At 39.7% G+C, this 24,300-nt stretch overlaps 1 protein-coding gene across 2 annotated transcripts in view; it reads right to left on the reverse strand.

The window, feature by feature from the left end:
- Positions 1-711: 711 nt before the first annotated feature.
- ALKBH1 (alkB homolog 1, histone H2A dioxygenase) overlaps positions 712-24,300 on the reverse strand; it is a 32,108-nt gene continuing 8,519 nt past the window's right edge. For both annotated transcript variants that reach the window (XM_081227840.1, XM_081227839.1), the window contains exons 4-6: positions 13,430-13,520; positions 3,382-3,575; positions 712-2,534 (exon numbers count right to left, since the gene is read on the reverse strand). In XM_081227840.1, the coding sequence (XP_081083966.1) occupies positions 2,105-2,534; positions 3,382-3,575; positions 13,430-13,520 (715 nt within the window). In that variant the 3' untranslated portion in view covers positions 712-2,104. The remainder of the gene's footprint in view (positions 2,535-3,381; positions 3,576-13,429; positions 13,521-24,300) is intronic.

Here is a 24,300-nt window from a genome sequence, read left to right on the forward strand (position 1 = left end):
CTTCTGAGTTTTTCCCCCCCACCATTTAAGAATGTACAAATGATAGTTAGTCCACGGGCAGTACAAAAACAGAGGGTAGCTCATAGTTTGCTGACACCTGACTTAGAAAACATCTGGTAGACAACTAAAACAAACTTGGGGGGGGGATCATCCTCATTTAAATGTAGAAAAATCACCAATTTTTCCTTTTTCCTTGAGCTGTATAATTTCTGCTGTCAAAGTATAGTTGCATTGTATACATCTTCAACTATATGTGCCTCACAGAAATATACATAAAAACGAGAGAGAAATGAAGTGTGCGAACAATTCTGCTCAGGCTTCTCCACCCCCCAAATGAGTCCAGGAGCACATGCCTAGAGGAAGCGTGGGCTGGGAGAGAGGAGTCTTCCATCCTCTTGGCTGGCCTGTTTCCACATGCTTCTCACAGCATACATATCTTGCTTGATGGAGTGTGAGTTTACAGTTTGAACATGTATTTTTTGTAAAATATTGACCCTGAACACAAGGCAATACCTTCACCTGATAATCAACTGATTAAAGAGCAATCTTCTAATGCTGAAAGATAAGCTGACTGCTGGATTTACTAAATGACATGTGTTGGTGTTCAGTGGGTCACATATTATGTACACAGTGTTCATATAATGTACATTATGAAAAATTTATGGGATTTTTCCAGTGGTAATTTTAATTATATAAAATTATCCTATCACAAATGAATTTTAGAACCTATGTATGTACACATAAAGGATGAACCTGTTAATTTTTATTCCTTCAAACAAAAAAACCCCAAGGATTACAATATAAACTCAATATTCAACACTCAGAAGAAACAAAGGCAGGACAGAGGAGAAATGCAAATTTGGCAAGTCATGTTGCAAGCAGCAGGTATCAAAGCAGCTTCTGGTCAGTCGTCCACACAAACAAATAAGCCGGGATGTTTCTAAGAGTCCAGATAGTAATAAAATATTGGCAATATTATGTTTCTAGAAAGGAGCACTAAATTTCCATTATTGTTTGAAATAGCAATATCCATCTAGGAAGATGGTAATAAATATTTTCATTTTATGAGTGAGGAAACTGAGGCCCACCGAGACATAAGGTAACTTAAAGGCTCAGGGTATACCGAGGTGAGCTGGTGGGGGTACACAGATTAAACTCAGTGCTTCGTGCATTTTCCATACTGTCTACAATACAAAAAACAGCAGTGACTAGAGTATCAAGGAATATTCTCTCCTGTGAGACAGCCACAAAGAATACTTAGGGCAGAAACAGCTAGAAGGCTTCAATAGCATGAACAATACAGCAAGTGAAAATAGGAAAAAATGAATCCCAGATACACTTACCCTCAAACATAGATACAGATCTTTAATTTAAAACTGAGTAAGTTTATTCATGGGGAAAACAGTTACAGAATACCCTCAGGACTTTTTTAGTCCAACAATTAAAACTGCATTTAAAAGCCAACGGGAAGAGTTCACAGACCTGAAAGACATCTGGAGAAACTGTCCCTCTTTCCTTGGGTTTATATATGTATTTACCTTTTAGGCAAGAGAGATAGCTGTGATTGTCTTTTCTAGGAGATGTGATTTCCAGTTCCACTGTCTTAAGTGTATAGGATTTTTCTGTGAAGGCTAGAGAACATCAAAGAATTTGGTGTTGATTGGAAGAATTAAGAAGGTAAGACTAATGGTTGGTTCATGGAACCACAAATCATTAGATGGGGTGGTGGAAGGTGAATTATGTTTCCCATCAATAAAACCTGAGGTATTTAAAGATTCCACAGACATGGAAACTCACGTCTACCTCGCTTAGAGATAACGGCGAGGCTGAGAGGCTGTGTTGGGAGCTCTTACCTCCTTGGACTTCGCACATACGTTAGTGCCAAAACCTAACTGGGACTGGATCATGTCAAGCACTTCTCTGACCAAAGTGATTAATCAGTTTTCTCTTCAGGATGGGTTCCAAGGCAACAGTGTGATCAATGACGAGTTTTTCCCTGTCTCTGCTTTTGGCCTGTCTTTGTGCTCAAGTCTGCGGCAATACAAAACAGCATGGTCATTTACTGTAAGACCTGCCTGAGTAAAAGAATGGGGCTCTCCAAGTCTCAGCAGTCAGGGTTTAACCTAGCTCGTTTTACTTGGCTATTCTCATCATCCAGATGGCAGGAACCCTCTGTGGTAACGTCTCTTTTATTCTCCTCCATGAGTTCCAAAGGGAAGTCCTGACCTATGGCCAGCACCTGCCGGACAGTCATGTTAACACGAGCAGTTTTCAAGTAGCTGGCGCACACCTGCCAGTCCTCCACAGAACAGGGCTCCACCACTGAGTCTCTGGGGAGGTCAGCTGGGAGAGGCGTCTCTAGGCAGCAAGGCAAGCTTTCCCCTTCCGGACTGGGAAGGACCCTCGGGACTGCATGGTTCAACAGGCGGCTGAAACCTGACATTACCATGATGTCACCACTGTGCATAAACATGGGGGTGGGCGCTTCATCTCTTTTGAGGCCACCCAGGAGAAAGATGGCAGACTGTCCGAAGCTATAAAAAAAAAAAAAAAGTAAAACAATACACATAGTAAGTTTCTGTTACTATCCATGATTGGGAAAGTTACCGCCCACTGCTTTTTTTTTTTTTTTTGGTTGCACTGTGCAGCTTGTGGGATCTTAGTTCCCTGGCCAGGGATTGAACCTGGGTCCACAGCAGTGAAAGCATTAAGTCCTAACCACTGGACCACCAGGAAGTCCCAATCCTCCTTTTTAAACCATGCTAAGATCCTTCTTTTCTGGCTTGTGTCTGTGAGTGACCAGCCCGTGATCTGCTACTTAAACTTATTATAGCCCACAGAACTGCTGCAAAATAAAACCTGAAGCAATTACATAAGCAAATTAAAATTTATTTGGGTCCTTTACTATATATTTATCATTCCTGTTCACTTTAAAGATAAGGCAATTAATAAAATTCATGCACTTTCCTCATAAGATACAGGTGCAGTACTTTGCAAAAATATAAACTTACATTTAGGGAGACAAGGAGAGTAAACTTTTCGGGCTTCTGTGCTTTCTCTCCTCTATTCCAAAAAGGTTGCTCACTTTGCCTTATGGCCTCTACCACTTATCTATTCCACAGACACTGACAATACCTCTCATTATAAAAGATAGACTCCATGCATCTTGAACAGAAATATTCATTGTAATTTGGTCATTACTCTAAAAGGACTTGGCTAATTTTACTTATGATACATGGCTAAGATGCCCAGAAGTGAAAGATTATAGAGTCCAACCATTTAAAAAATCTAATGTTTTATTTATTTATTTAAGCTTAAAATTGCTTTGGAAAAAGGAATGAACTGATAATAAGTAATTCAAAATCCCTAGACCCAACTTACCTGAACGAAAGCAGGGGTTTGGAGTGATCTAGTTCAGATTTGTCTACGTGGATTCCTAGTGTGGAGTCTAATCGGTAGTAATTCAGGATACCTGCTTCGGCTCGGAAACCCTGAAATCCACAGGCAGCAGCTACTTGCTCTGAGAGGAAAGCCAGGTCAGAAGGGAAAGGTGTATAATGATCTGCTGAGTATTTCTTTGATAAAAGTAGGGAGAATAAGAAAAATAAACAATGATCTCAGGAAAATAGGAAACTGTGGCATAAGATTAATTACCACTTTAAAATCATCTAATTTACATGTAATATACTGATTGATTGATTTACAATGTTGTGTCAGTTTCTGCTGTACAGCAAAGTGATTCAGTTATACCTATGTATACATTCTTTTTTTTTTCTTTTTGAGGTATGCGGGCCTCTCACTGTTGTGGCCTCTCCCGTTGCGGAGCACAGGCTCCGGACGCGCAAGCTCAGCGGCCATGGCTCACAGGCCCAGCCGCTCCGCGGCATGTGGGATCTTCCCGGACCGGGGCACGAACCCATGGTCCCCTGCATCGGCAGGCGGACTCTCAACCACTGTGCCACCAGGGAAGCCCTACATTCTTTTTAATATTCTTTTCCACTATGGTTTATCACAGGATACTGAATATACTTCCCGGTGCTATACAGTAGGACCTTGTTGTTTATCCATTCTCTATATAATAGTCTGCATCTGCTGACCCTAAACTTCTAATCCCTCCCTCCCCCATGGCAACCACAAGTCTGTTCTCTATTACATGTAATATTAATACAGCATGGTTTACTCATCCCTTAAAATTTCTTTTATTGAGGTATAGCTGATTTACGATATTACATTAGTTTCAGGTATATTACATCATGATTCAAAGTTTTTAGAGATTATACTCTATTTATAGTTATTATAAAGTACTGGCTATGTTCCCTGTGCTGTACAATATATCCTTGTAGCTTATTTATTTTATACACAGTAGTTTGTACTACTTAGTAGCCATCCATTTTTGAGGCAACCAGTAATCTAATAATGGGTCAATTCAAAATACTGAGCACCTATTATATGGTAGGCACTGTGCTATGCAGTGATACATCAGACACAGTCACGCTGTATAGAGTCAACGTATGAAGCAGTTACACCTCTCTCTGGTATACTCTACTCCCAAACAGGATAGTTCTCTTAGGGTAAAAGGCAACTCAAAACTATCACTACCAAGAGGTGCCTAAGGAAACACGCTGACTAAATGTTATGTAACCTGGATGGGATTCTGGAACAGAAAGTACATCAGTTAAAAATTAAGGAAATATAGATGAAGTATGGACTTCACTATTATGATAATGTATTACTGGGACTTCCCTGGTAGTCCAGCGGTTTAGACTCCACGCTCCCACTGCAGGGGGCCTGGGTTTGATCCCTGGTCAGGGAACTAGATGCCACATGCTGCAACTAACAGCCTGCATGTTACAACTAAAAGATGCTACATGCAGCAACGAAGATCCTACGCGCCGCAACTAAGACCCAGCACAGCCAAATAAATAAATAAATAAATATCAATATTAAAAAAAAAGTATTACTATTGGTTCACTAATTGAGAAAAAGGTACCATACTAATATGACGTTAATAAAAGGGAAAACTGGGTGTGGGGTATTTGGGAACTCTGTACTACCTTTTCAACCTTTCTGTAAACCTAAAACTATACTAAAATACAAAGTTTATTTAAAAAAAAAAAAGGCAACTCAGGGCTTCCCTGGTGGCGCAGTGGTTGAGAGTCCGCCTGCTGATGCAGGGGACATGGGTTCGTGCCCCGGTCCGGGAAGATCCCACATGCCGCAGAGCGGCTAGGCCCGTGAGCCATGGCCGCTGAGCCTGCGCGTCCGGAGCCTGTGCTCTCCGCAATGGGAGAGGCCACAACAGTGAGAGGCCCACGTACCGCAAAAAAAAAAAAAAAAAAAAAAGGGCAACTCAAATACTATAGCTAGTTTGATTTTGGACCCCTCAGCCTGCAACGTAGTTTCATGTGATTTCACTAGTCAATCTGATGGGATGACATGCTCAAAACATCTGAATATAAACTGACACTGTGGTCAAGGCACAACCTTAAAATGGAAGTAATTTTCAGCACTTTACCCCGGAACTGCCTCTATTTTTTGTACCTAAGGATCATAAATATCCTTTTTCTTTTAAAAAACAAAAAACAAAGGCCAGAACACACTCTCTACAAACATATACAATTTCTGAGAATGACAAGGCAGCAGCCTCCTACGCAGAGGAGGCTGAGGGCTAGTCTGGCTATGTAAGCCAGCAGCATCCTGATACTCTTCCTTGGGCTGATGCTCCTCTCTCATTCCTCCCATTACTCAATCAACCTCAAATCTGATTAGAAAATCCACTTTTGTCTCACATCCCCACTAGTGTTGACTAGCTGAAGCAATGGTCATAGCTCTGGAGAGAACTGAGCTTTTTTTTTTTTTTTTTTTTTTGTCTTCAGTAAGTGATTATTACTGGGACAAAAGACAATTGGTACACACCTGCTCCAAAGCACAGAGGATTCAATACAGCAGAAACAGGAATCCATTAACAGGAATGCGAACAGTAACAACAACTAGAAACCTATCACACACACACTAATCTTTCATCCACATTTAAAAAATGGGCTTCAGTATATTTTTGTTATTTCAGTATGTTAACAACATACTTATTTCCTGTTTCTCTTCCTCATTTTTTTTATTAGTCATCAATTTTATACATATTAGTGTATACATGTCAATCCCAATCTCCCAATTCATCACACCCCCACCCCCACCCCCACCGCTTTCCCCCCTTGGTGTCTATACGTTTGTTCTCTACGGCTGTGTGTCAATTTCTGCCCTGTAAACCAATTCATCTGTACCATTTTTCTAGGTTCCACATATATGCGTTAATATACGATATTGGTTTTTCTCTTTCTCACTTACTTCACTCTGTATGACAGTCTACAGATCCATCCACATCTCAACAAATGACCCAATTTCGTTCCTTTTTATGCCTGAGTAATATTCCATTGTATATATGTACCACAACTTCTTTATCCATTCGTCTGTCGATGGGCATTTAGGTTGCTTCGATGACCTGGCTATTGTAAATAATGCTGCAATGAACACTGGGGTGCACTGAATTATGGTTTTCTCTGGGTATATGCCCAGTAGTGGGATTGCTGGGACACATGGTAATTCTGTTTTTAGTTTTTGAAGGAACCTCCTACTGTTCTCTGTAGTGGCTGTATCAATTTACATTCCCACCAACAGTGCAAGAGAGCTCCCTTTTCTCCACACCCTCTCCAGCATTTGTTGTTTGTAGATTTTCTGATGATGCCCATTCTAAATGGTGTGAGGTGATACCTCATTGTAGTTTTGATTTGCATTTCTCTAAAAATTAGTGATGTTGAGCAGCTTTTCATGTGCTTCTTGGCCATCTGTCTTCTTTGGAGAATGTCTATTTAGGTCTTCTGCCCATTTTTGGATTGGGTTGTTTGTTTTTTTAATATTGAGCTGCATGAGCTGTTTATATATTTTGGAGATTAATCCTTTTTCTGTTGATTCGTTTGCAAATATTTTCTCCCATTCTGAGGGTTGTCTTTTCGTCTTGTTTATGGTTTCCTTTGCTGTGCAAAAGCTTTGAAATTTCATTAGGTCCCATTTGTTTATTTTTGTTTTTATTTCCATTACTCTAGGAGGTGGATCAAAAAAGACCTTGCTGTGATTTATGTCAAGGAGTGTTCTTCCTATGTTTTACTATAAGAGTTTTACAGTGTCCGGTCTTACATTTAGGTCTCTAATCCATTTTGAGTTTATTTTTCTGCATGGTGTTAGGGAGTGTTCTAATTTCATTCTTTTACATGTAGCTGTCCAGTTTCCCAGCACCATTTATTGAAGAGACTGTCTTTTCTTCATTGTATATCCTTGCTTCCTTTGTCATAGACTAGTTGAACATAGGTGCATGGGTTTATCTCTGCGCTTTCTATCTTGTTCCATTGATCTATGCTTCTGTTTCTGTGCCAGTACCATATTTTCTTGATTACTGAAGCTTTGTAGTATAGTCTGAAGTTGGGGAGTCTGATTCCTCCAGCTCTGTTTTTTCCCTCAACACTGCTTTGGCTATTCGGGGTCTTTTGTGTCACTATACAAATTTTAAGATTTTTTGTTCTAGTTCTGTAAAAATGCCATCGGTAATTTGATAGGGATTACATTGAATCTGGAGATTGCTTTGGGTAGTACAGTCATTTTCACAATATTGTTTCTTCCAATCCAAGAACATGGTATATCTCTCCATCTGTTGTTATCATCTTTAATTTCTTTCATCAGTGTCTTATAGTTTTCTGCATATAGGTCTTTTGTCTCACTAGTTAGGTTTATTCCTAGGTATTTAATTCTTTTTGTTGAAATGGTAAATGGGAGTGTTTCCTTAATTTCTCTTTCAGATTTTTCATCATTAGCATATAGGAATGCAAGAGATTTCTGTGCATTAATTCTGTATCCTGCAACTTTACCAAATTCATTGATTATCTGTAGTAGTTTTCTGGTGGCATCTTTAGGATTCTCCATGTATAGTACGATGTCGTCTGCAAACAGTGACAGTTTTACTTCTTCTTTTCCAATTTGTATTCCTTTAATTGCTTTTTCTTCTGATTGCCGTGGCTAGGACTTCCAAAACTAGGTTGAATGATAGTGGTGAGAGTGGACATCCTTGTCTTGTTCCTGATCTTAGAGGAAATGCTTTCAGTTTTTCACCACCAAGAATGATGTTTGCTGTGGGTTTGTCATATATGGCCTTTATTATGTTGAGGTAGGTTCCCTCTATGCCCACTTTCTGGAGAGTTTTTATCATAAATGGGTGAATTTTGTCAAAAGCTTTTTTTGCATCTCCTGAGATTATCATATGGTTTTTTTTCTTCAATTTGTTAATATGGTGTACCACACTGATTGATTTGCATATATTGAAGAATCCTTGCATTCCTGGGATAAATCCCACTTGATCATGGTGTATGATCCTTTTAACGTGTTGCTGGATTCCATTTGCTAGTACTTTGTTCAGGAGTTTCACATCTATATTCATCAGTGATATTGGTCTGTAATTTTCTTTTTTTGTAGTGTCTTTGTCTGGTTTTGGTATCAGGGTGACGGTGGCCCCATAGAATGAGTTTGGGAGTATTCCTTCCTCCACCATTTTTTGGAAGAGTTTGAGAAGGATGGGTGTTAGCTCTTCTCTGTATGTTTGACAGAATTCACCTGTGAAGCCATCTGGTCCTGGACCTTTGTTTGTTGAAAGATTTTTAATCACAGTTTCAATTTCATTACTTGTGACTGGTCTGTTCATATTTTCTATTCCTTTTTCCTGGTTCAGTCCTGGAAGATTATACCTTTTTAAAAATTTGTCCATTTCTTCCAGGTTGTCCATTTTATTGGCATAGAGTTGCTTGTAGTAGTCTCTTAGGATGCTTTGTACTTCTGTGATGTCTGTTGTAACTTCTCCTTTTTCATTTCTAATTTTATTGATTTGAGTCCTCTCCCTGTTTTTCGTGATGAGTCTGGCTAATGGTTTATCAATTTTGTTTATCTTCTCAAAGAACCAGCTTTTCGTTTTATTGATCTTTGCTATTGTTTTCTTTGTTTCTATTTCATTTATTTCTGCTCTGATCTTTATGATTTCGTTCCTTCTACTAACTTTGGGTTTTTTCTTCTTTCTCTAGTTCCTTTAGGTGTAAGGTTAGATTGTTTGAGATTCTTCTTGTTTCTTGAGGTAGGTTTGTATAGCTATAAACTTCCCTCTTAGAACTGCTTTTGCTGCATCCCATAGGTTTTGGATCGTCGTGTTTTCATTGTCATGTGTCTCTAGGTATTTTCTGATTTCCTCTTTGATTACTTCAGTGATCTCTTGGTTATTCAGTAACATATTGTTTAGCCTCCATGTGTTTGTGTTTTTTACGTTTTTTCCCTGTAATGGATTTCTAATCTCATAGCGTTGTGATCAGAAAAGATGCTTGATATGATTTCAATTTTCTTAAATTTACTGAGGCTGGATTTGTGACCCAAGATGTGATCTATACTGGAGAATGTTGTGTGTGCACTTGAGAAGAAAGTGTAATCTGTTGTTTTTGGATGGAATGTCCTATAAATATAAGTTAAATCTATCTGGTCTATTGTCTCATTTAAAGCTTCTGTTTCCTTATTTATTTTCATTTTGGATGATCTGTCCACTGGTGTGAGGTGTTAAAGTCCCCCACTATTACTGTGTTACTGTCAGTTTCCTCTTTTGTAGCTGTTAGCAGCTGCGTTATGTATTGAGGTGCTCCTATGTTGGGTGCATATACAATTATAATTGTTATATCTTCTTCTTGGATTGATCCCTTGATCATTATGCAGCTTCATTCCTTGTCTCTTTTAACATTCTTTATTTTAAAGTCTATTTTATCTGATATGAGTATTGCTACTCCAGCTTTCTTTTGATTTCCATTTGCATGGAGTATCTTTTTCCATCCCCTCACTTTCAGTCTGTATGTGTCCCTAGGTCTCTTGTAGACAGCATATAGATAGGTCTTGTTTTTGTATCCATTCAGTGAGCCTCTGTCTTTTGGTTGGAGCATTTAATTCATTCACGTTTAAGGTAATTATTGACATGTATGTTCCTATGACCATCTTCTTAATTGTTTTGGGTTTGTTTTTGTATGTCCTTTTCTTCTTTTGTGTTTCCCACTTAGAGAAGTTCCTTTAGCATTTGTTGTAGAGCTGGTTTGGTGGTGCTGAATTCTCTTAGCTTTTGCTTGTCTGTAAAGCTTTTGATTTCTCCATCGAATCTGAATGAGATCCTTGCTGGGTAGAGTAATCTTGGTTGTAGGTTCTTCCCTTTCATCACTTTAATTATATCATGCCATACCCCTCTGGCTTGTAGAGTTTCTGCTGAGAAATCAGCTGTTAACCTTATGGGAGTTCCCTTGTATGTTATTTGTCATTTTACCCTTGCTGCTTTCAATAATTTTTCTTTATCTTTAATTTTTGCCAATTTGATTATTATGTGTCTCGATGTGTTTCTCCTTGGGTTTCTCCTGTATGGGACACTTTATGCTTCCTGGACTTGGGTGGCTATTTCCTTTCCCATGTTAGGGAAGTTTTTGACTCTGATCTCTTTAAAAATTTTCTCAGGTCCTTCCTCTCTCTCTTTTCCTTTTGGGACCCCTATAATGCGAATGTTGTTGTGTTTAATGTTGTCCCAGAGGTCTCCTAGGCTGTCTTCATTTCTTTTCATTTTTTTTTTCTTTATTCTGTTCTGCAGCAGTGAATTCCACCATTCTGTCTTCCAGGTCACTTATCCGTTCTTCTGCCTCAGTTATTCTGCTATTGATTCCTTCTAGTGTAGTTTGCATTTCAGTTATTGTATTGTTCATCTCTGTTTGTTTGCTCTTCAATTCTTCCAGGTCTCCGTTAAACATTTCTTGCATCTTCTCGATCTTTGTCTCCATTCTTTTTCCGAGGTCCTGGATCATCTTCACTATCATTATTCTGAATTCTTTTTCTGGAAGGTTGCCTATCTCCACTTCATTTAGTTGTTTTTCTGGGCTTTTATCTTGTTCCTTCATCTGGTACATAGCCCTCTGCCTTTTCATCTTATCTATCTTTCTGTGAATGTGGTTTTTGTTCCACAGGCTACAGGACTGTAGTTCTTCTTGCTTCTGGTGTCTGCCCTCTGGTGGATGAGGCTATCTAAGAGGCTTGTGCAAGTTTCCTGATGGGAGGGACTGGTGGCGGGTAGAGCTGTTGCTCTGGTGGGCAGAGCTCATTAAAACTTTAATCCACTTGACTGCTGGTGGGTGGAGCTGGGTTCCCCGCCCCCCACCCCGTTGGTTGTCTGGCCTGAGACAACCGAACACTGGAGACTACCTGGGTTCTTTGTTGGGGCTAATGGCGGACTCTGGGAGGGCTCACACCAAGGAGTACTTCCCAGAACTTCTGCTGGCAGTGTGCTTGTCCCCACGGTGAGCCACAGCCACCGCCCGCCTCTGCAGGAGACCCTCCAACAGTAGCAGGTACGTCTGGTTCAGTCTCCCCTGGGGTCACTGATCCTTCCCCTGGGTCCCGATGCGCACACTACTTTGTGTATGCCCTGCAAAAGTGCAGTCTCTGTTTCCCGCAGTCCTGTCAAAGTCCTGCAATCAAATCCCACTAGCCTTCAAAGTCTGATTCTCTAGGAATTCCTCCTCCCGTTGCCGGACCCCCAGGTTGGGAAGCCTGACGGGGGGCTCAGAACCTTCACTCCAGTGGGTGGACTTCTGTGGTATAAGTGTTCTCCAGTCTGTGAGTCACCCACCCAGCAGTTATGGGATTTGATTTTACTGTGAGTACACCCCTCCTACCATCTCATTGTGGCTTCTCCTTTGTCTTTGGATGTGGGGTATCTTTTTTTGGTGAGTTCCAGTGTCTTCCTGTTGATGTTTGTCCAGCAGCTAGCTGTGATTCTGGTGTTCTCACAAGAGGGAGTGAGAGCACGTCCTGCTACTCCGCCATCTTGGTTCGGGGCTGAGAAGTGAGCTTTAATTTCACGTTAAGAAAGACTTTTCTGAAAAGTCTTTGATGGATGGCCAAGCCTCTTCAGTTGGAATCTGTTTTACTTTTTTCTTCTTTTCCTGAATTGCAAGTAAGAGCTCCTATTTAATTTCTCAAAACTAAGGGTGTAGTTAGAGAACTTTAAGGTTTCTTCTACCATGTTGTTTTAGTCCTTCAGAAGACCAGCCACTTAGAGCTCCTATTCTAGCACTAGACTGCCTCTGCTATAATGAAAGAATTACCTTTTTGGGCTTTCATCCCTATCCAAACTATCTATGTACTACTCTTTCTTTCTTAATTCTCTTTCTCTTTTTCTGATTACCCTTTCAGTGTTTTTGATAATTTTCACTCCATGTTTTTCTTAGTAAATGGGGCTAACTTATTCCTTGGAGAATAACAATATCTACAGTAAAATTAATATCATAAAAAACAATAAGTTAACATTTATGGTGTTAATACATTTAACTGCTTAGAATAGCCAGGCACTGTTGTTATTACTACAAAGGCATTAATCATTTAATCCTCACAACCACCTTATGAGGGAGGCACTATCCATACTGAAGGCAAGATTCAAATCCAGGCTGTCTAACCCAAAGAAAACCACACGGCCATTTCCGCAAATACAGATGTCTAGTTTTCCATTAAATCTATATCACTGAAAATAAGAATTTTATCATGAATAGTTCTGAGCAACATTTACCATTATTTTGAGTAGTTAACATATTTATTAATGAGCTGGGTTGACTGAAACTATGGAGCTCTTAAAACGTAACTGATTAGTAGGAAGATGGTCTATACCAATTTGCTTTATTCAGTTTACTCTCAGAATTAGTCTTTCCACTTGGTGGCAAACATCTCATTGTGAAAAGAGGCACTGAGATGCCAGCGATAAAGGCGCCATTTTCTGAATCATAGGGTCAGGAAAGAAGAAATTGTACCTCAAGAAAACATGGAACTTTGTTAACTGTAGGACATTCTTTCCCATCTCTCCTGCTCAGACCTTATATAGCAGTCAAAGGTGTCTAGATCTTGAAAGTTCTTTTGTGAGTTGATAGAAGAGAATACCAGAAGTACACGGAGCTTCTTTTACTCCAGGCACATATTATGTAGAAAATAAATGATCAACAAACACTAAATAATAACGGAAATAAAGATTGTAATTGAGAACTGCTCTTTAATACAGTAAAGAAAAATCTGTATCCCTGAAACCTCCCCAGAAGAAGCACCAATGACTTCTGATAAAATAATATAACCTGAGAGCATATGAAAAAGTAATTTTCTCTTGATAAATTATTCATTCCTCTTGAGATACCATATCAAGAGGATTTTAGGAGGGAATAAATGAAAGAAATCCTTCCACATATGTATAATCTGGTACTTTAAGCTTGGCCAGGAAAAAGTCAAACTATGCGGGCCCAAAAAGAATAAAAATGGAAAAACAATGGAATTAGCAAGAAAATTTTAATACCTTATTGTCCCAGTTATAATGGTAGCCTAGGGTCACCCAGCGCAGTTTCTCTAGTAAACTTCGGGGTCTCCGTTTATTCACTTCTTTATACCTGCAAAGATTGGAGACAAAAGATGATTTATTCACTTCAAATGGCAGCAATAACCTGCTGTATGGATCCTGGAGTCTAAATTTGGTATTCTATATAAGCTATTAGCCAAGACCTCCACAGGGGAAATTAGAACAGAAATGAGTTGACCAAGAATACAATACTACTGGGGCTTTCCTGGTGGCACAGTGGTTGAGAATCTGCCTGCCAATGCAGGGGACACGGGTTCGAGCCCTGGTCTGGGAGGATCCCACATGCCACGGAGCAACTGGGCCCGTGAGCCACAACTACTGAGCCTGTGCGTCTGGAGTCTGTGCTCCGCAACAAGAGAGGCCGCGACAGTGAGAGGCCCGCGCACTGCGATGAAGAGTGGTCCCTGCTCACCGCAACTAGAGAAAGGCCTCGCACAGAAACGAAGACCCAACAGAGCCAAAAATAAATAAATAAATAAATAAAAAAGAATACAATACTACTAAAACACGTTAGCATCTCTAATTTCTAATTGTTGGTTCTAAATCCTCTGCTGAATGGGATCAATCTTAAATGTCGAGTCTCCAGCATCTCAATAATAATTAAACAAAATGACAACAGAAATGCCTTTACCCATCCATGGGAAATGGGACAAAGAGCCCTACAGATAACTGAAAATTTGGTTAACAGAACATGTTCAATTTGGTTTGCTAAAAGCAGGACGCAATTAATTACAGCTATCAACTATGTCTAGAATAATGGCGGCTTCCCAGAATTTCAGTTTCGGGGAAAAAAACATTTGGCAAAATACAGTATACAATCAAAAATTACTGGTTTAACATGACTTCTTTAACCCCATATAACAACTTAAGATAACTGAGGCCCAGCTAACAATTAAGGGCCACTGTAATTGATTTGGTTTCTGACATTCCCTTATTCAAACCACAGGAGGTTTCTGTAAAATGGAGGTATCCTTTCTGTAATTATATCTTGTTTAATCAAATCTATGGGATTAACTACTCTTTTTCTTTTTTCTTTTTTGGCTGCGCTGCGTGGCTTGCGGGATCTTAGTTCCCCGACCGGGGACTGAACCCAGGGCATTTGTCAGTGAAAGCACAGAGTCCTAACCACTGGACCATCAGGGAATTCCCTAACTACTCTCCTTCTGAAGAGGAAGCTTGTTTGTTTGATTTACCTCTAAATATCTAAAAATACAAGAATGCTAGGTCTAATCATTTTATTTAGTTTGTTTTTTCTATGTAATTTACATCATTAATCAATCAAAAAAATTTTGGGGGGTCTAAGAACCACTGCTCTTTAAAACAGAAAAGATCAGGCTGCTTTAAGGAGTTTTTTATTTTGACAGGAGACGACAGATAAGTATAAGAAATGAGGGGAAAATTTAAGGCAGTATAAAATCTAGCACTAAACTGAGTAGCACAAGAGTTGGTGGGCCACTAGAGTTAAGAAAAAGGAGAGCTCAAAGTCAAGTGTCTAATCAGTTAAGGCTTCATGGCAGAGTTGGGGAGTTGAGTATGGCACTGAAGAATGGCCAGCATTTAAACAAGGAGTGATGCAACAGGCAATATAGGCACAAAGCATGAACAGAAGCAAAGGATTTATTATAGGCTCACACTGTAAGTGGCACTCATCTTGAGGTCTGACAAAGTTTACAGAATAGATGCTATCTGTCCTCAAAGAGTTTACATTCTAAGGAAATTGCCACACAGACATACATCAAGACCAGTAACTCAATAAAAAGAATGGATCAAACACTGATATATTTAGGACAGCTGTGAAGAAAAGAAGCATAGCAGGTCCGACTGCTATCCTTTGAAAGCACTGCATATTAGGTTGGCCCTTGGCAAGCATCTGGAACTTGGATTCTGGGGAGGTTCACACCATTGCCAGAACTTACTGTGCCTACATTGTCTGTATAAACAATACAGTTTATGCTGAACACCTGCCTTCCTTCTGGGAGTCTGAATTCTGGTACCTGTCAGGCAGAGACTGCCTATGTGCCATCCCCTAGTAAAAATCTGGGCACTGAGCTTCTTTAAATCATGCTGATGCTGCTGGTCCAGGAACCACACTTTGAGAAACACTATTCTAGCCAAAATTAAAAAACAAAACACCTTCTATCTCTTTCTAGCTCAATAAAAGATCGTATTATTCTTGATAAAGAACCCAAAATCAGATTGATCTGTACAAATAAAGATAACAAGGCAGCCCTGAAAACTTGATGGCATTTTAGACATTTGATATGGCACCAATAAGCTGCTTTTCATCAAAAGACTGGGTCTAATGTTCTTTAAGAACAGGGTATACATTATTATAATTAACACAGGTTTATGGTGTTAATAAAATTATCAAAATTATAGTAACAACCAAACATGAACATATAGCCTATAACATACCCTTTAAAATTTAGTTTCTTTTTTAGGAAACCAAAAGAACATGTCTTTTCTACCTTAACTGTATCACTATAAAAAACGCTTTGGGTTTTGCCTTCTATTATAGAGGGGGATAGGTCCAGGATGCAAAAGAAGTCAGAGAAGAGCCATACTTTCACAAGCATTAAGCCCAGTCCTCATAACAAAAAGGAAAAAAAAAAGCTTAAAGACGCTTAGTGAAAGAAGAGTTGTGATCACCAAGTGTGCCATTTTGAGGTGAAAGTGTGTGTGTGTTTGAGGTGAAAGTGTGTGTGTGTTTGAGGTGAAAGAGTGTGTGTGTGTGTGTGTGTGTGTGCGTGTGCGCGCACACTGTGTTAGACCCAGGTAGGTATGAGATTCTATCCCTTATTTCATATCCTCTTCTGAGAACTTGACTGCCATTCTTGCCTTTGTATACAATTTCTGGAAGGAAAAGTAGCAACAATTGTTGTAACACTTGCCTTCAAGATGTGAGAGAAGGACTGGCCAGTGCTAGACATTTCTTGTCCTAGTACCACTTAGGGACCTTTCTGGTCCCCACAGGCCTCGTGGGTAACAAAGATTCCAAAAAATTCACCTGAACATTGTGAATAGTGTAAGGCCCAAACCAAGTTTCACATGCTCCCAGATCTTTTTCAAACAGAAAATACTGAGGGATTAATGAAAGGATGGGTGGGCTGTTCTTTTTTTGTACCTGATTTGTCCAAAAAAAGAAGCCAAGAAGGCTCAGTGCCAGTGGAGCCACTTATCCACCCTAACGAATGCAGGGAATATGTTGGCACCTAACCTAACTTTAAATCTTTACCCAATTATCCAAAAGAATGTTTTCAAGCAGGTGTGACTATTGGTTCTCACTGCAAACAGAAACATGCTGCCCCTCCAGGCACTAGCTGGAGGATGATGGATGGGTGGGCTGGCACCTTCTCCCCCTGGTGAATGTGCCCACCCAGCACTTTGCTCATTTTCTGTCAGGGGTAAAATCTTAATGTAAGCGTTGGCATTTCTTTCAGCAATCTCATCCTATAGCACTGCTTTCAACTGAACTCTAACTGGGTGGAAACGAACTCCTGTCCTGCTTGTCCACTCTCTATGCAGTGGGTAAGCATTGGTATTTTCTTTTCTTTCTTGCCTCAAGGGACAGTAGTGAACCATTGTGAAAGCAAAACTACTCACTCAGGACAGAAGTCTGAAGGTTGTTTATGACAGAAAACCTTCAAAATCCTATTGCAGGTATTGCTTTTTCAATCATTTTTCAAGATTTAGGGATTGAGTCTTTCACAACTCTGAATATTTCCCTCCATGACTACAGCTTTCTGTCCTTCTTCCTTTCCTAGTCTCTCATTTCCATTAAACCTAAAGTTCCATCTCCTGTCCCTAGAACTCCATTTTTTCAGTCTTTGAGTGCTTCCAGTTTTGTTTCCCTTCTCAACCTGAATCTCTCGGTCAGTCAGCGCAAATGGACATCCAACTCTACCTTAACACTCTTTTGCTATCTTGCAAATGTTAGCCTTATCTAATCTTCTACCTTCTGTTCTAAACTTTCACCATTTACCCAAAGTCCTCAGTCCTGCTCTTACTCCCTTCCAGGACAAGGAGACTACAGAGGCCTGATCAAGTGATCCAGTTACTGATTTCAACTTTCCTCCCCTACACCTCTAAACTTTTTGAAATCCTTACTCTGTCCTTCCTTCCTGGTTTCAGCAGTGGTCTTACTTCTTTTCATTAAGGCCAATTCTCCACCTATACTATCTCCCATTTCCCTGATGTGGCCTCTGAGGCCCTTCTCCATTATCATCTTTCTTCTCATATTTTCAACTCTTCCTGTGTACTTGTTTCTTCCTCTTCATCTACAAAAATGTTCAACATTTCCACATACTTGAGAAAACATCTTTTCAACTTGACCTCTTACTCGGGTACCCTATATGTCCTGCCTCCCTCTGCTCCACATCACTTCTTCTCTTCACAATTAAACGTTCCTAAAAGGACTCAATATTTGCCGCCCCCCTCCCTCCTCTGAGATCTGACTTTTGCTTACACCGCTCCACCAAAACTAGTTTAGTTTCAATTATACCATTTAATTGTCAAATCCCAGGCCTACAGACATGGTTGGTCCTTCTCTTATTTTGGAAACACTTCCCTGCCTTGGCTTCTAATAGTACTTTTTTTCCCACCCAGAGCTGATGCTTCCTAGGGCCAATCGCCTTCTTTTCTCTGTATGTTTTCCATAAACAAACAAAAAAACACATTATTCCCACTGTTTGCTTCACTATGGCCTTCATGTGTAACTCCCACATCTATCTATCTATTTCTCTCCCTCTCTATCATTATGCTCCTAAGTTCAGTTCCATATTTCCAAAGGCATACTAGACATTTCCATGTGGATACTCCACAGGCATTTAAAAAACAATAAGCCCCAAACTACACTAAGGATCACCTCTGCTCATTCTCCTCTTCCTCCAAACCTTATTTCCATTAAATCTTAGTATATAATGTTCCACTGAGGAACACGGAGGTGTAGGTATGTTTTTGAGATAATGATTTTGTTTTCTTTGGATATAGACTAAGAAGTGGAATTGCTGGATCATATGGTTGTTCTATTTTTAATTTTCTGAGAAACTTCCATACTGTTTTGCATAAATAAATAATTACAGCATTATTTACAACAGCCAAGACATGGAAACAACCTAAGTATCCAACGACAGATGAAAAAAGGAAATGTGATACACACACAGTAGAATATTATTCAGCCATAAAAAAGGGAAATCCTGCCATTTGTGACAACTTGGATGAAACTTGATGGCATTATGCTAAATGGAATAAATCAGAGAAAGACAAATGATCACACTTTTATGTGAACTCTAAAAAATCTGAAATAGAACAGACTCGTGGTTGCCAGAGGCGGGGGTGGTGTGTTTGTGTGTGTGTGTGAGAGAGAAAGTGAGAGAGAGAGAGAAATGGGTAAAGGTGGTCAAAAGATAAAAACTTGTCATTGTAAGAGAAGTAAGTTTTGGGGGTGTAAAGTACAGCATGGTGACTATAGTTAACACTGTATACTAGAAAGTTGCTAAGAGAGTAGATCTTAAAAGTTCTTATCACAAGAAAAATAATTTGTAATGATGTGAGGTGACTGACGTGAATGAAATTTATTGTGATAACCATCTGGAATATATACACGTATGAAATCATGCCGTACACCCTGGACTAACACACTGTTATGTGTCAATTACCTCAATAAACCTGGGGGAACCCCCACAACTGAAGTGTAAACCTGCCTGTCACTTAGAAATCTGTGCATAATCCTTAACTACTTCTCTGTCACTTTTCATAATCTCTTGGTTCCCAAGCCCTATACACAATGTCTTTTCCAGGCCTTTTATCATCTTTTGCGTGGGTTATTAAGCTAAATTCTTTCTTTTTTTGGCCGCACGGCGCAGCATGCAGGATCTTAGCTCTCCGACCAGGGACTGAACCCGCACCCCCTGCAGTGGAAGCGCGGAGTCTTAACCACTGGACCGCCAGGGAAGTCCCTTAAGCTAAATTCTTTTTTTTTTTTTTTTTTTTGCGGTACGCGGGCCTCTCACTGCTGTGGCCTCTCCTGTTGCGGAGCACAGGCTCCAGACGCGCAGGCTCAGTGGCCATGGCTCACGGACCCAGCCGCTCCGTGGCATGTGGGATCTTCCCGGACCAGGGCACAAACCCGTGTCCCCCGCATTGGCAGGCGGACCCTCAACCACTGCGCCACCAGGGAAGCCCAAGCTAAATTCTTAATTGTGCTTTTTGCAATGACTAAATTTTCAATCCATTTTCCTCACTGCCACAAGAATTATCTCTCTAAAGTGAAAAATCTATTACTAATCTTGATGAATTCTTCCTGTTTATAAGGACAAAGTCCACATTTTCCTATTGTGAAATAAAATTTGTTTTATGGCAAGACGAGATAAATTCATTCATTCATTCATTCATTCACTGCACTGCGCTTTTTGTGAGATCTTAGTTCCTTGACCAGGGGCTGAACCCGGGCCCTTGGCAGTGACAGTATGGAGTCTTAACCATTGGCCTGCCAGGGAACTCCCAAGACAAGAAAAATTTAAACATAAAAAAATCTTCTCTGCCCTTTGGCTCCCTCTCTTCCCCTTACTGTGCATTGTGTATCTGCATTATGCATCGAGCAAACCTCCCCCCATTGGCAGAAATACCTGCTCATGTAAGAGCAACATTCTCTTAGCAACAAGACAACTACTTAAAAGATAATGTTCCTTCTTGATCTTGTAAAGGGATGCTTAGATCTGGATTGTGTAAACTGTCAATAATCCATCACTTAATATACAACTCTCTGTGTCAAAAAAATTATATAACTGTGCCTTGACTTCTAATGGCTGAACAGTTCTTGGAGCTTTCTGACATGCTGTTCCCAGGTAATAATCCTCAATTTGGCTCAAATAAAATTTTTCCATTTCTTTCTTAGATCGATTAATTAATTTTTTGTCCACACTATATGGCATGCAAACCCCCTTATAATCCGGCACGAACCTTTCTACTTTCATCTTCAAAGATTTCCTACAAGGTATCCTACCCTCCTTCTTTCATGGCTGTGTTTTCAACCATACAATTTTCTACTGAAATGCTCTCTCCTCTCCTACTCTACTCTCTGCATAGCAGATTTTTCTAACTTGCTTTTCCACACAGTTTAAACTTAAGGGAAATCTTTATCCTCGACTCAGTCTCTCCCTCTACTGTGCCCATACAGCACCTTGCAACTTCCTCTATTAAAGAATACAGCTTTAGTGCTGTAAATACCTTATGAAAGCACCTGAATTCCTCCTTTAATAGTCCCTTCCTCAAAGACATGTAATGAGTTTTATATCATGTTAGCACCAAATATTTCCTAAAGCACAAATGTACATTATTTAATTAATGAAAATAAGATGGAAAGGTATTGTACTGTACAGTTTTTAATTGATGATTCTCAAGTTCAGCATTATGCTTTTATTGGGCTAATAGAGAAGATATCAATTTAGTTAAAATTAGTATTTACTGAACACCTTCTAATATATACTAGGAATTGTGGTTGGCGCCAAGGCTACAAGAATTTCAAGGTCTGGGGGCACGGATGGGGCAGGGCAGGTAGTAGGAAGGAGAAGCGGGCAGATGACAGGATTCACTACAATAAATGCTATAACAGCATCATAAACAAAGTCTTAAAGAAACAGAAAGGGGAAGGAATTAATTCTGCTTCCACATTGAAAATATCAATGGAAAAAAGCATACATACAAAAATGGATACAAAGCACTTCATAAGCTAACTTATGGAATAAACAAAGCTAAGTTGCTTTATTTAAATGTATATTTTCCCTTGCCTTATTCTTTAAAGTTATTTTTGAATAGATAATACATTCACACAATTCAAAAGGAATAAAAAGTATCCATTAACTAAGTAATTCTACAAATATTTATTTAGTAACTACCATGCACTGAAGAATAAAAACACAGGGCGAAGGGATAAAGAGGACGGGAAACAGGGGCTATTTTTAAATGAATAAAGGAATCAGCTCATAAAATGACATCAGAACAGCTTGTACAAAGAATCTGAGCATGCCTGATGTGTTTAAGGAACAGAATGGAAGCCAGTACTGCAGGAGAATAAATGAAAAGGAACAGGAGATGAGGTGGGAGAGCCAGATCATCTAGGCCTCATGGCCTTGATAAAGACGTTTGATTTTATTCTAAGTGTGATGGGGCTGTAAACAAAGAATCTGACTGGCCTTTGTCCTTGGTTCTTCACAGCAAGGTTTTAAACCCTTGGAACTTCTGGGAGGGATAGGAGTATCTGTTATTCACTGTGGACCCTAAGACCACACCTGAGTTTATGCTAAAAAGATGACTCAGGATGTGGGTTTGTTAAGCTAGAAAGACCAATGTCAACTTACAGGGTTTAGGCTTTAAGTGATATTAGCATGACCTACTGGATAGGGGGAGGGCTAGAGACTGAGTTCAAGCATGCAGCCAATGAGTCAATCAGTCATGTTCAAGTAGTGAAATCCCGATAAAGCTGTGAACACTAGGCCTTGGGAGAGCTTCCTGGGAGGGCTACATGCCCTGATTCCATGGGAAGAGGACATGGAAGCTCTGTATTCAGGACCCTCCTAGACATCACCCTACAGATCTCTTCATTGGATGGCCCTGATCTGTATCCTTTATAGTGAAATTATAATCATAAGTATAATGCTTTCTTGAGTTTTATGAGTTGTTCTAGTGAGTTAATGAACCTGAGGAGGTCATGGGAATTCCCCTGAATTTGTAACCAGTTGTTAAGAAGTGTGTACAGCCTGGGGCCCTCCCAAACTTGTAGGTGGTGTCTGAAGTGAGGGTAATTTGGTTAAGGACCACGCCCCTAACTTGTGATGTCTGTGCTGACTCTGGATGGTTTGCATTAGAATTGAACTGCAGTATTGCACATTAGAAACTATAAAAGAAATGACACAATTTCTATACTCTGTATAAAACAGACTGAAGAGGCACAAGAGCAGACACAGGGGGACTCGTTAGGAGGCTACTGCAGTAAAAGATGGTGGCTTAGACTACAGTGGTTGTGATGGAGATGCTGAGGAATGATTTTGTTTATTACAACTGTAGACCCTACTGTATTTGCTGGAGGGTTGGAGTTAGGATTTTTTTAATGGCTGTATAGTGGCTGCATTCTACTGCTGGGGTCTGTCATGCTTGATTTATCTGATCTTCTTCTGACAGACACCTGTTTCTCATTTTCCCCCCATTACAAACAATGCTGCAATAAAGATGCTTACACCTAACTATAGTACGCTTGTGCGAGAATCTCTAGCTATACTATTCACTGACAATAGACTTTGAACAAAACATAGAATTGAGGTGCCCTAATATTGTGAACAAACTATTTTTGCTAATATGTTCCAAATATTCCTGCATTTCCTACTTAAAAGTTTCTTCCTCCCTGACCACAGAAACCTAGAAAGTTAAAATTGAAAGGATTCTTAGAGGTCCTCTAGTTCAGTGGTTCTCAATGTGGATGTCATGGTAGATAATCAGAATCTCTAGGGAAATCTTTTGAACCACAGACCCTCTCCCTTTCTGATATGCTCTGGGACAGTGGGAGAACGGGCATGTACTGTCTAGGTGACTCTGACCGTGATTCAGCCACCTTGAATGGCTTATGCAGCCCCATCCCTTTGTTTCCCAGATGAGGAAACTGAAACACACATTCTATACAGTGACAGAAGGAGAACTAGTCCTTCATCGATTTTCAGTGCTGCCAGCAATGTCTGAGCATATCAATTTCTTCCAACCCTTGACAACAGAAGGTATGACCAAAGCATTTTTCATTTTTGCTAATTTATTAGACCAAAAAAAAGGTATCTCACCATTGTTTACAGGATGATTTATTAAAGAGATTCATCTGAGCTATTATAGAAGATGACAACTGGGATTTCTACAGAGTCATTGTCAGAAACAAAAAAATCAATTACTTGAAAACACAGGCTGGCTTAGTAACAAACTCTAACCTCTCTGACTAATTTCACTCAGCCATGATCTTCCTTTACTTTGCTCTCAATTCTACAGAAGACATACTTGAGAACAGGATTTTCCTTACTGCTCTTGTCTATAACATAACCTACAGACCAAGAGGGTTTTAAAGAAAAACCAATGCATTTAATTTTCATTTTCCTTTCAACTTAAGAAAATCGTCTATTTCCCTGCTAGAATTAACATGACATAGTTTCTGAAAACTATACCATTAGAGCCACTTAAGTTCAAACAGACCACACAAAGCTGGTATAATGGTTTTAGCAGGATGTTCTAAGGATTTCTCACATATTATCTTGTTTAATCCTCACACTATTAAATGAGGAAAAGACTACTCTGAGGTACAGAAAGGTTAAGAAACTGCTTAAGTTAACAAAGCTAGTAAGTGGCAGAGCTGGGATTTGAACCCAGGCAATCTGACTCTAGAACTAGTACCTTACATCACTGAACTCTTTACAGTCTGGCCCTAACCTACCTTTCCGGTGTCATCTCTTGCCAATTCTATTCATGACTTCCAGGAAGCATCTCCCATCATCTATCTTCAATCTAGCCACTTAAGTGACCACACTCATAACCTTATAAACGCTATCCCTGTACCTGCCAAATTGTATTTAATTATGTTTACATGTCTCTGTTCTCGACTAACCTACAAACTGCTTGAAGGCAGGAAGTGTGTCTTTTTGGTCTTGAATCTCTAACACACAAGCACAGTTATCTGACACAGCAGAAACTCAACAGATGTTTGTTGACTGAACACATGAATGTACGTATTCTGTGCTCCTAACTCACAGAACAAGTTACTCTGTCTTGGGCTTCCCTGGTGG

The sequence above is a fragment of the Mesoplodon bidens genome (genome assembly GCF_964165515.1).
Source record: "Mesoplodon bidens genome assembly, chromosome: 3".
Classification (NCBI taxonomy): domain Eukaryota; kingdom Metazoa; phylum Chordata; class Mammalia; order Artiodactyla; family Ziphiidae; genus Mesoplodon; species Mesoplodon bidens.